Source organism: Agelaius phoeniceus, chromosome 4 (genome assembly GCF_051311805.1).
Source record: "Agelaius phoeniceus isolate bAgePho1 chromosome 4, bAgePho1.hap1, whole genome shotgun sequence".
NCBI lineage: Eukaryota > Metazoa > Chordata > Aves > Passeriformes > Icteridae > Agelaius > Agelaius phoeniceus.
This window is the reverse complement of record NC_135268.1, coordinates 2,707,701-2,720,473: the sequence shown is the minus strand read 5'-3', so window position 1 is coordinate 2,720,473 and position 12,773 is coordinate 2,707,701. Positions and strand designations below refer to the sequence as shown.

The window sequence follows — 12,773 nt, the reverse complement described above, 5'->3', positions numbered from 1 at the left end:
TGGAGGTTTATCAACACCTTCTTTTTTATACGTGTGTCAGTGCATTGTAACCTTCCAGCTGTTTGAACTGCAGTGCAGCACAGTGTGTTCTCCCAGTTCTCCATGAACATCTGTTAATTGACCATTACCTTTCTTCCTCCACAAAAACCCCCACAGCTTCATGTGTGCGCATACAAACGCTCCCGAGGTCATTTTGTTTGGAGTGCGAAGTACTTGAGTCCTTTTTTAGGACTGAAAATGTGCGAACAAACACCAGACATTTTCCAGGATCTTGAGTGCTGTTTCTGACTCAGCAGCAACACAAGGCTTCTTTTTAAGTCCAATAATATATCCAAGGAACAATTTCAAAGCACAAATGTTCAGTTTGAGGAAAACCAGACACTGGCCTGGAAATGTCTGCCTCTCTGGACTTAAAATTCCCCATTCCATCAGCCTCACATTCAGTAAGGGAGCAGTCTGCCACACTGGAGTCATTTTAAATGCTCTTAAACGTTGATGAATGCACCAGAAAATCGAGGGCATTCCAAGAAACCCAGGGTACATTCTCTGCACAGTGAAGCATCCTACAAAACCTATGACTGTTCCCCTGGCAGGGAGATTTTTAATCTGTTGCCAATTATGGGACTCAAGGGAGTTCTGTTAAACTGTGAGTGTGGCTTATGCTTCCTTTCTTTATGATGTATTTAAGAACTTACAAAAGAAGGGAAATGTAGCTATGGAAAGGAATAGTACTGGGTCTCTTATAACCTTGTAAATCCTTTGTAGAGCAAAGCTCTTAAAATGCTATTGTGGAGCTTTTTCAGTTCCTCGAGTTTTACATGCATTAATCATTTTTCTTGTACTGGGGACAAAATCCTGCTTGCTGTACAAATGCAAAAACTGCTTTGGGATTCATTTCATGTCTATAGTGAAAATCTGATCTGACTTTCCACAGCTAGATTGTATATGCTGGCCTTATTTCCTGAAGAGCTATTTATCCAAATAGCCTTCATAATGTACAGACTGGGTTCACAATTTATTCACAATATTTATTTCACTTTTGAAGATTAAGTTTCAAACAATGAGAATACAGCAATGTACAAGGAACTGAACAGAGGGTTAGGTGCAAGTAAAGTAGACAAGTACAGTAAGTACATTTTAGTTGCAGATTTTTGTGGTTGGGCTGAAAATGTTCCAACAATAAAAACTGTTCAGTTTGTATTATTTAACCTGGCTAGATTATACTTCACTGTGTTTCCTTCCCCTGCTTAGTCAGTGTGGAAATGAAATTCCACTAAATTTGATAAGTTGCCTTTTGACCTGATACTGATTTAAGCTTCTAGAAGCTCATACCAGCACGAGGTCACTGACAGGCAAAGTCAGTGAGTCTAAAAATGGTGCAGAAAAAAAGAGATTAAGCTTTACTTGGGTTCAGATTATTTAAACAAACAGACAAAAATTTAGGGAAAACAAAATTGTGTTTCTCATCTGATTGGTCAAATCACTTTATTATGTGATACAATTTACATCGCTGGCATGCACTGTCAAATAAGGTGTCCTTTGCAATGAGCAAAAGTCTTTAGAAGTGAAAAGTCTTCTAGAAAGATAACACAGTCTCTTGCTACTAGGCAGAAATGCAGTGTAAATAGATATTTGGTTGTGTTAAAGCACGCCAAAATGAAAACAAACTATGAACAAGAGTTGTGAACATCATCATCTAACATAACTAAGGAAACTAATTTTCAGTTATATTGTGTATTCAAATGCTCTGCATGTTAACAGAGACACCTCTGAGGGTGAGCACAAAGCCAATGATTTAAAATATCAAGCGAAAATTGTCCTCACATTTACTGAGCAGATCTGTGCATTCAAAAGCAAATGTATGAAATACTTGCATTAATATATTCAGAACTCACACACAGCAGTCACAACTATTTTATAGAAAGATGCTTTGCTAATGGAGGAACCGGGTGAAGGACAGAAAGTGGAAAATGCTGTGGGGTCCTTCTAAAGCTCTGATGCACTAATATTTCATTTACTGGTCTGGGCCTGCTGCTTTCTTTGAAATCACTACATGATCTCAATCTGGATTTAGCCTGATTTCCTTCCAAACAAGGCTATGTGATCTGTCTGCATGCCTGCCCTCATGTCTGCCCTCCCATTAATAACTTCCAAACTGTTTATTGGTTCCATTTCTCTGCAGCAGAGGAACAGATCTCACAGACAATCCATTGCCCACAGACTTTGTAAAGATAGACGGTGTCGGGGAGGCCAGATCCACTTACCAGTGTTGTTATCGAGGGAAATGCTGCACTGGGAAGTCATTCCATATTAGATATGGGAGAATCCACATGGGAAAGAGAGCTAGGAAATCCTCAGCAGGAGGAAAAAAAGAAATCTGGAGTAGGTCATGTTAAACACCCAAATTAATCTATGATATGATACAAAGCTACATGAAACTCAGCGTCAGGGATTCTCATGCTCACAGAAGTACTCAGAGATTAATTCCTGCTTGTGAAGAGAATGAAATTATAGGGCTGCACATTTTTTGTTCTAGGGGAGTTGACAGAAAGTCAGTGATCCTGTCTGAAACTCTTCACTTCCATGTTTGTTGCCTGTTTGGGGTGGGGAATTAGGGCTTCATCCTAGAGAATGTTTTCCTGTTATGCCATGTGATCACAGCATTAAAGTCTTTCCAAGATCACTTGGTATCATAACTTTTTTTGCAATATCAACATTTAAAAACATTTTGGCAATTTTTAATTGCATGTACCTTAAAATTAAGCACACATTTGGTAGATGCATGACCTCAGAATGGTCACGCATTCTGGTAGATGCATGACCTCAGAATTCACACCACTACGTTCAATGGGAATGTAAAAGTTAGGTGTCCAATTCTTAGAATTAAAATCATGGTGTTGGGTAAAAATATGCTTTAATGCAAACTCATTAATCTGTTTTTCTTTCTAATGATGTAAAGGAAACAGTTAAAAGCAGAAACCCGAACTTGACCTGGAAAGAGGAACTTGTTTTGCTCTGGTAATATGGACCACAGGTTGGCAAAATATATTAGAGGCATGCACTTTTCAGAATGTAGGCCTTCTGTGAAATGCATATGCATTGGTATTTACTGGATATCTAAGGCCTTGATGACCTTGAACTGTAGATTTCACTGAATTTCAATTTGATTTATGATTTAACTGAAATTAGGTGAGGATTTGGCATGTACTTCCAGGGCAATAGGGTTAGATGTGAGGATAAGCCCTCAAGGCTAAGGGGACTTCCACAGTCCCACTGGTGGAATTCCCAATTGTGATAAAAGGGGACATAAAGGGACTCTGCAGAGAGACACCTATTTTTGCCTGTGTGGCAGGAAAATTTACTCTGATTATATGCATATATAACTCTGAGGTGCAAAGCTCATTTTCAGGCATATCATGGCAGCCCTGTTCATGTAATTTTTCTAAATCACTTTTTTTTTTTTGGAAATTCATATTGTGAAATTAATCTGTAAAGTGCTATAGCATATGATCCTATTCTAAAGGTTTACCACTCTCTCATCTTCATTTCCTGATTGGTCAGAAGGATCAGTTGAATTTTAGGGGAGACTTCTGTTTGGCTACAGAATTTCTGCCAACTTAAACTCATTAAGGCTTTATTTTTTCCTGTAATTATTTGCTTTTAGGGGAAGTTCCACCTCAACTGAACTTGGATTTAATTTTCCTTTCTCCTTCATACTGATTGGATTTTATAATTGCTCTAAGTGAAAATTCTTTGCAGATGGGAATATTTTGTACTATATTTTCTCTTGCTGCATATATGTTTTAGTTTTTTCTAATCAAATCCCTTCACTCACAGTGACAGCCTTACTGAAACTAGGGAGAGTTAATAGTGCTGCTGCAGTAATTTCAGCTGACTGTGCTTGACAGATCCTTCAAGATTTCCCCAGACAGCACTTCATGAAACTCGGGGTGTTCATTTAATGCTTTAACAACATCTAAACTACCGAGGAAGCCTGGAATACATACATCTTTAGCCACATATTTCTACTGTTTAAATAAGCTGCAAATGCAAGGTATGTCTCACCAGCAAAAATTACTCAGCATCCCTTCAGGTCCATCAGCATCACTTAGGTATAACCAACCACCCAAATAATTGCTCCTAGACTCACACCCTGCACCACGTATCAGGAACCCTCTGCCACATACCAACATCTAGAGCAGGAACTGTCCTTGCTAAACAACTTATCTATGTCTTCCCAACTGAGGATACAACTCAAAAGCTTTCTAAACATTGAGCTACCTTAGAAACACAAACTACTGCCCAGCCAGTTGGATTACCAGGCACTGGAGCAGTAAATGCTCAGCAAATAGTGCATTTCACAGAGAAATAAAGGCTGTTCAGCCTCTGACTTGTTTGATAGTTTATTACAAAGATAACTTGCAATCCAGTTTAAATACACTCCTCATCTCTTTTGTTGTTCAAGTATCATGGTATTGAGCTCTCTTAACAATGCCTCTCTTCCTGGTGTTTTCACATTAATTACAAGATGTAAAACTTCATTTGAACTGTCTTGAAATCTGTCTGAAATGATTGACTGTGTATGATTTCCTGTATCTACATATTGTGGTGATTCAGGTACCATTGCCACAGATGTGTTTTAACTGTTGCCATAGTAAGAATATTCATGGATTTACTTTCTTAGCTCATTATAGAAATGCGGTAAAAAACCATATGGCAAATAAGCCAGTGCTTCAAAGTCTTCCACTTCCATTAGAACTTTTGCAAATCTGACTATATTTAGTAACTTAGAGGTCATGCCTAACATACTCAGAAAACCTGCAAGATCCTGTAAAATACTTCTTGGTTTTAAAATGCCCTTAATTTTACTTTTTTTTCACATTAGCTTAACTGCAAGCATTTTTGCTGTCACTTTCTACATCCTTGCTAGATTTTTGCATCGAGTACATGGATTGCCCCACTTTCATCTCCCCCCTCACCCCAAGAAATGCATATTTTTGCCTTTTGACAAACAGAACAATCTTAGGTGTAAAACTGAGTCTATTCTAGAGGCTGCTAGCGCTGCAGTCATGTGAAAACTGTGCTCCATTCAATTTTGTCTCTTCATTTTTTTACTTCAGAGATCACCAGGCCAGCAAGAAACTTTCCTTCTCCAACTCATATCTTAGGGCTTGCTGAGCTGGAGGAAGGGAAAATGCCCCAGGCCCTTCAGCTGCTCATGTTGGACGCCTCCATCCCCTTGGCTGTGGATTGTAGTTTGAATCAGCTGTTGACAAGCAATAGTCAGACCTGGAATCCATGGACATTATATCGGGATCCGTTGTGGAGCGCTGAGTGCAGTAGGGATACTGCAGCTTAGGGCCAGCCTGGGGGGCACTTGGGGCAGACAGGGAGCTTTTTTGGGGTGATAGAACCCCTGATTGCTTCCCTCCCAGTGAGGCTACGCTACCACTCGGGGCTGGGGGCTCATAAGAAACTTTAAGTTTCCATTCATCTGGTGGCTCAGGAAGCGTTTTCCTGCGAGCAGCCAACACCACGTTAGCAGCAACGGATTCCTGCATGCTTTGGGGGCCAAAAGCTTCATCCACTAAGCCAAGGGGAGATCTGGCTGCTGCTTCCCAGGGAGTCAGTCTCTTGCCAGGCTTGTCAGCTGCTGTGTCTGGCTTGCTGAAGTAGTCAGGGGCAGGCTGAAATACAAGAGGAGAAGTAGGAGACATGGCTCGAGGGATGAATGAAGAAGGTCTCCCAGGAAGCGATAGTGAGCGGCCAGTGCTCCTTCCCTAGGAAGACAAAATACCAAATACAGTTATTAGGCAGCAAGAAAGGAAGCTCCTCTTCACTTCCAAACTGGAACAAAAGACACCAAAGGCATGTGACATCCTGGCAGTCCCTTTTTATGTCTATGGGTATCTTTTAGAACTTTAATTTACTGGAAAAGCAGGAGGCGGAGAAAGAAACAGGAACAAAGACACAGCAAATTGAATTTTTGAGGAAAGCAAGTAGACCAAAGAGAGACTTTTACTGAAAAAGTACAGTGGCATTAGCAACTGTGCAGCTTTCCCACTACTTAGCTGGTGTACCTTGCTCTGCAAAGACCATTCTTAATGCAGAAGGGAGTCATGTTGTGACAGTTCTGTGTGTGTTCACAAGATTCTTTCTAACATTAGGCACAGCCTAATTTATTTGATAACAGGCTCTGTCTGGGACATATGTCCAAGAACATATCTTTGGCAATCTCCTTTTAAGAAAGGCTTTTCTTACTCAAAAATTATTAGACTGATCCCAGTTTTCTCTTTTTGGGGCACAAAAGTGAGCACAAGCAATTAAAGGCGTTAATGCAATCATTCACTTAATACCCTTACATGACGCTACTTTTGGCTTCTTTAAAAGGCAATGCCCTCAGAATTTCAGTACATTCTGACCCACTTATAGGAGCAATCCATTCATTTTTGATAAATCCTAATCTTCTTAGTAATGCAGCACTTTGAAACAGAAACTGTGTTTGTGAGAAGGTTCTGCTGCAGCAGCCATTTGGCAGTGCACGAAGCAGGTACAGCCTGTCCCAAGCCAGACCTGCTCTCTGTGACACACAAATTACCTTGTTCTTACAGTTTCTACAAATGTGATTCTTAAACTCACTGATTCACACTCATTGATTCATGTCCTCAGGCTTAAATTACTTTAATTCTGAAATCTGCTCTGAAATTCCTGGCTCTTTTTGCCAGAGACTTTGCTAGAATTTACTCTGAACAACATTGCCCTGTGTTCCTTTTCCTAATGAGCTTCCCAAACTTAAATCACTGTAAGCATGAACTAGAGAGCAGCCAACCAGGTGTGTGATCATTCAAGATATAGCTGACCTAGCAAAGATTCACATAGAAATGTCACATTTTAAATTTTTCTGCCACAGGACTTTGCTGCACTTAAGAAACTTGAACAACCACTGCTTCAGGTTTTAAATCATGTTGTAATATCAGCCTTTTGTATGAGAGATGGAAACTGAAGAAGAGACTTCAGATGTCATAATTTTCAGCCAGTTGGGTCATATTTACCCTGAATCTCTTTTAAAAAGTGTAGTGACACTCAGAGGTTATGTCATGAGAGTTTTGACAAGTTTCACAACTGATGCTTTATGACAGGACTGTCCTGTCATCTCTTAGCTATGATCAGCTATTTCCAGTTTGCATCTTCAGAGAGAAAACTCCCCAACATTATTAATCCTACCCACACCCCCCCCTATGTTAGAAAGTAATCAGATAACCCAAACCACAAGAAATTAGGTGGTTATTAAGAATATAAAGCAATTAAGAAGATAAGGTCATAGAGAGGGATGAAGTAGTTGATCAAACAGGCCCACCTCATTAGTTTACTGGGTTAGCTCCTCTCAGGAGGGTTCTAGAGCACAAAAGTTCCCCTTTTTCAATGGAAGTATCTGTTCAAAGCCCTGTGAGTACTTTGTAGGATTTCAGAGATGCAGAGAGAAATGATACTGTTTAAACAAGTGTTGGATAAAATATCTGTCTTTTCAAGACCTTTAGATGAAGATACTGTTGAGTCTGTCCTGTTCAGAGAAAAACTCCAGAGCTCATCAAGTTATGGAAATATCATTTTGGTGTAACCATAAGTTATAAAGCAGGAACTAATTTTCTTTGACAGAGTTTAATCAGAGAATGATGAGTTATTAAGTGTGTTTTACTACTTTTTTATCAAAATGAATCATTCTATTGTATTATTTATGTAGAAGTCCTGGTCTGGTCTTCCATTTCCCACTTGATAGCTTGTCTTTAGAAAAAAAGGTCTGAGGACTCATATTTAGACTAAAGACTTTAGGCTGGGTTTTAACTTTGAAATTCCAAAATGCAAAAATGCAAAACTGTTTCCTCTAGCTTTTGTAAAGTAAGGATAGTCTCTGCTTCCTTGAAGTAAGGACTGAACAGTGTGTGGGTTTAACTAATATTTATCTTCTTGGATGGTGAGAGGACAAAACCTGTGAGGGTAAACAGCATTCCAGATGTTTTACCTGGAAGAAGGCTGAAGTACATAGGAGGAACCTTGTCAATTCCATAAGGGCCTGAAGGAATTTGAGGAAGTAGATCCCCACTAACTAACTAACTAACTAACTAACTAACTAACTAACTGACTGACTGACTGACTGACTGACTAACTAACTAACTGACTGACTGACTGACTGACTAACTAACTAACTAACTAACACACTACTTTGGTGTTCAGCCCCTTCAAGCTAACAAATTCTGGAATTAAGGCAACTTCAAATCACTAGAATTCATCATTCATCTACTGGACAGCAGCAGCCAGACATGCCAATACCTTCTAATATTTCCCCTTTTTATATTTAAATTCTGGAGATACATCTGTTGACAAGCATGTACCAGAAACAATGCACAAACCCCAGACACAATGGAAAACATGAAGTGTAACTAGAGAATAGTTATTCTCCCTTCTTTCTCCCTTAAGCCATAAGAAAATCATAAAAAGAGGGATAGAGATTTTCTGTTCTTCACCTCAGAAATCAAGGAAGGAGACAAAAGTGAAATGCTACCAGAATTATTACTTTATCACCTTTTGTATTCCTATAACCTTGTGGTAAAACAGTTATTAGAATTATGCAGCAAGACAAACTAGAACCCTCTACACTGATTAATTTATTCTTTAACCTTTTTCTACAATATTATTGAAGGGACAATGACTCCTAAATGTAAAGAAGAGCTAGGGCCATTTAGAGCTGTCCTTGCAATCAAAGAATCTTGTCAGCTGCTGAGTGCCTTGGGTGTCTGTGCAAACAGATTAAACTGTTTAGGTTAGTTTTAGATTAACACTGATTTTGACAATGGAAACTAGTTATAAACTGCTCACTGAAGCAAACATTCATGACACTGCAAGAATCTCTGATATTTATAAGACGTGTTAATATAAATTAAAATTGATATACTATTACTTCCAAAAGTAACTATTTCCATGTATAAGCAAATGAATGTAAAAGCAGTACTTAGGTGTGTGCATGTACAGATCTAGTTAATGTAAGATGCATATGTGTGGCTGTCTGCCTTTGATTTATTAATATCTTTACCTATAGTCTGGAAAAATGGGTTATATGGAACTTACAGCTATTTCAATTTTCTTCTTAATTACGAAAAGCTGCAAGACAAAAAGAGCAGTACTTAGGTTCATAAAACAGTGCAGATTTTAAAGGCAGGAGTCAGAAAGGTCTTTTTCCTTTTCCAGGCTAAATAAGAATGTGTAGTACTACTTAGTGAAATGATTTCCCAGCAGCTGTTTTTGTATCTTAGGTGGCACATCTCAGTAAGAGAAAACTCTGTTTGTGTGTGTGTGTGTGTGTGTGTGTGTGTGTGTGTGTGTGTGTGTGTGTGTGTTTACAAACCACAACTGCTTTTTTACCAGTCAAGGACACAAAAGTGGGTTGGACTCTCAATAGTCCAGTGAAACTCTCTCCACATAAACTCCTCCCTAATGAAGTCACTTGAAAAAGTTGGACCTTCATGTCTAAGTCATTAAAGCAATTTTATTTTTGTCTTTCCATTATGGTCCTGGTCCTTAATCCCATATCAAAGCACATTAAAATCTGAGTTAACAATAGTGCCTGGGTGCTGTTTACACAGAAAGGGGACAAAGGAGGAGGAAGCAGATAAAACAGTTGTTTTATCTCAAAAAGTGACTCTGTCTTTATAAAAAGCCCAGAGTGATGCATTTCTCCTTTGGCCTTCTATGGGCTTGCAATGGCCTCTGCAGTTAGAGACCAAACCACTGAGAAAATGCTAGGACAAAATAAATAATACTGAATTTTTATGCCTTTCAATTCTTTTCTTATTTCCATTTTTTTAACATGAAAGAAGCACTTCAGCTTTTTTAATTGAGCTGAGTATGGAAGGGAGACATAGTGTTAATAATATTAAAGGATTTTTTTGTCCCAAATCATTTATTATTTAAACTTTATGTAATGAAAAAATAATTTCTCTCAGAAATGCTGCCAGCTCTGCAGTAAATGCTACAGCTATTTTACAATTCAACTAACAAAAGTTATGAAATAAAATGGGAAAATAATTTTTATTTGAAACTCTCAAAATATTTTACAGTAGACTAAAATGGGAATGAAGAAATTTGGCTAATGGCTGGGGAGGGAGGAAATCTCACCTGTCTAAGAACTAAAACCTTGTCAGTGGCTGTACTGAGAGCAGGAATAGATTAGAATCAGGCCTGATCCTGTCTTCCTCAAAGCTGTCTTGTCAGGGCTTGATTCTGAAAATTTATAGGGAATTTTAGGACTGGAATCTAATTTATTCTAAATTCAGATTGTTTCTAAATGTGGTGTTATTTCAGGTGAGAAGAATCTTGTTTTCATAATTTGTATACAAACTAAGGAAGCAGTTACTGTCACCCACCTCATATAAGATTTGTGACAAAATTTGTGAAAAATTTTGCCTTTGAAAATAAGTCCTTTTTAGTTGTCAATTAATGGTAGAAGAGGAAAGTAAATTATTAGAATTAGACTTTCACTTCTGCAAAATGCCTGTGTGCTTAAAAACCAAAAGACTGTTGCTAACTTGTCTTTTAACTTAATAAATTAGTTAGCTCGTTTTGGACCTGTGCAAATGAAAGAAAACCAGCTTTTGATTATCATTTAATCTTTATCCATCTGCAGTTCTCTAAATACAGTACATTTATGCCTACAGAAAGCAAATGTCTGAAACTTTTGGCCATAGGCACCTTAGATTTCCTTGGAATAAACAGTTTATTTCTTGTAGTGAAGAATATTTGCTGCCACCTTCTGGATTTTACATTGCACAGCTACCAGTGCAAACTTGGCCCTATTTTCTGACCTTTCTACCTTGAGATGTGGTACCAGTGCCTGCTTTAGAACTGGTTTGACACAAATCTTTGTCTGAAGTGCCCCATGTTTCAGTGTAAATGTCCCTGTGTGTGAACATTCACGCTGAGAGCTTTATGCAGGCTCAACAGGAGCACAGCCTGTTCCAGCCCCATATCCTGTGAGTTTTATTCACTCATTCCTACAAGTATCTGCTGGTTCAACTCCCCTGTTACAGTGTGCTCCATGATAGAATTCCAGGGTTTATTTTGGCCCTTAAAAAGTTGCCTTGAAGCAATGCTAGGGAAGTTGGAAAGTCAGCTGTTCCAAAGCTCTGAAATGAAAGCACCACTGCCCAGTGCTGACGCATTTTGATTAAATTCGGGATTTCTGCCCCACCAGTGCCATTTCAGAGATTCATTTAGGAAATATTAGGGTTCTCTAACAGAGGAGTATATTGCATTAAAAGGTGGTTTTGTGGGTTGGAACTCATAGCTGCTCACTGAGAGCTCCCTTTCTGGAATTCCACCTGGAGTCTGCCAGCTGTTAACACTCACAGAGGGATGTTAAGGATCACAATGACAGAGTAACTGCTGCATGTGCTGCTGGGCTCTGGAGATGCCTTGAAGTGCCTTGAATTGGACACCCAGGGCCACAGAGTGCCCTGGTGTCAGTGCTGCTCAACCTGTGCATTATTTATTCATTTGTAGAATTCAGCAGTGCAAAGATGAACCCTGGCTTCTGAATGATTTGGGTGCTAACAGCAAAAATCTATAAGAAAATAATTCAGAATGAAGGGCACCCTTTGAAGAGTGTGCATTGAGTAAGGAATGGTGCTGAGCATGGAATGATGTCAAAACAAAGCAGCAAAGAGCTGTTTGTCAGATGGGAATCCTTGCAATGACTGCAGATGTTCTGGCCACACAAACCAAGGAGATTGGATTAAGCTGACACAGGCAACAAGAATTCCAAGTGCCTCGCTTTGCAATCCAAACAGCAGTGTTTAATATTGCTTTTCTCATAATTCTGTATACACAGTGTCAGGTGCTTGCATCAGTTCTACTTCAGTACTCCAGGAAGAAAACCAAGTGTACCCAGATCCCAGATATTTTGCTTTTGTTTGCAGTATAGAGCCATGTGCCAACAACAACCTGCATAGAGGGGTTGTGAGAAGTAGCATTCTCACAAATCAAAGCCAAAAATCACTAGCAGTTATTTATGGGTTTTGGGGAAAAAAGAATCCTTCTTTTAAAAAACTGAAAATATTTGTCCATAGGCTTATACTGTATGGCAACTTTTACTTATAATATAAATGTGCTGAATTCTTTGCTTCTCAATCAGTTAAAGCTCACACTGAAACTGAATGTTGTGCTCCATGTCACCCTTTGTAATCCAATGTGCTCCCGTGATTGGAAATGTATTTAACTTCTGTAATGTTCCTCCTTGTCTTCTGTTTGTTGTATGTTTCTTAAAACCATTACAATCTGCTGTTTCAGATCTAGATGGAAACATCAAGAGAAACACTCCATCTGTTCAACAGTCCAGTCTTGACACCTATTTAGAAATGACCTGGTTATTTTCATAGCATCTTATCTTTGAATTGCCTGGAGTTATGAGGGGAGTCTCTGGTTTAAGATTTCTGTCTTTAAAATGTACAAAAGAATGAGGATTCTTGTATGAAAATGCTGGTTTTACATTAATTCCCCACAAAGGAAGCCTTCATCCAGATAGTTAAGCTGTAAATTCAGGAAGTCATTTCTCTCATAGCTGAGTTTTCTCAGCCTAAGGGAGTGTGCAGTTATTATATTAACCCAGATGTTTGTGCAGGTTTCACATGCACTGCAATTAAAAAGTTTGTCAAGATCATTACAATGAGGAATAGGTTTTTCCTTTAAATGCCATACATTGGAGACTTGATCAGCACACAAAG

The 12,773-nt window shown here is 38.7% G+C and overlaps 1 protein-coding gene across 2 annotated transcripts in view; it reads right to left on the bottom strand.

Moving 5' to 3' along the window:
• Window positions 1-1,468: 1,468 nt before the first annotated feature.
• SYNPO2 (synaptopodin 2) overlaps window positions 1,469-12,773 on the bottom strand; it is a 79,186-nt gene continuing 67,881 nt past the window's right edge. The window contains exon 5 of one of the 2 annotated variants that reach the window (XM_077176720.1): window positions 1,469-5,780. In XM_077176720.1, the coding sequence (XP_077032835.1) occupies window positions 5,217-5,780 (564 nt within the window). In that variant the 3' untranslated portion in view covers window positions 1,469-5,216. The remainder of the gene's footprint in view (window positions 5,781-12,773) is intronic. The other variant, XR_013181900.1, reaches the window with a different exon arrangement.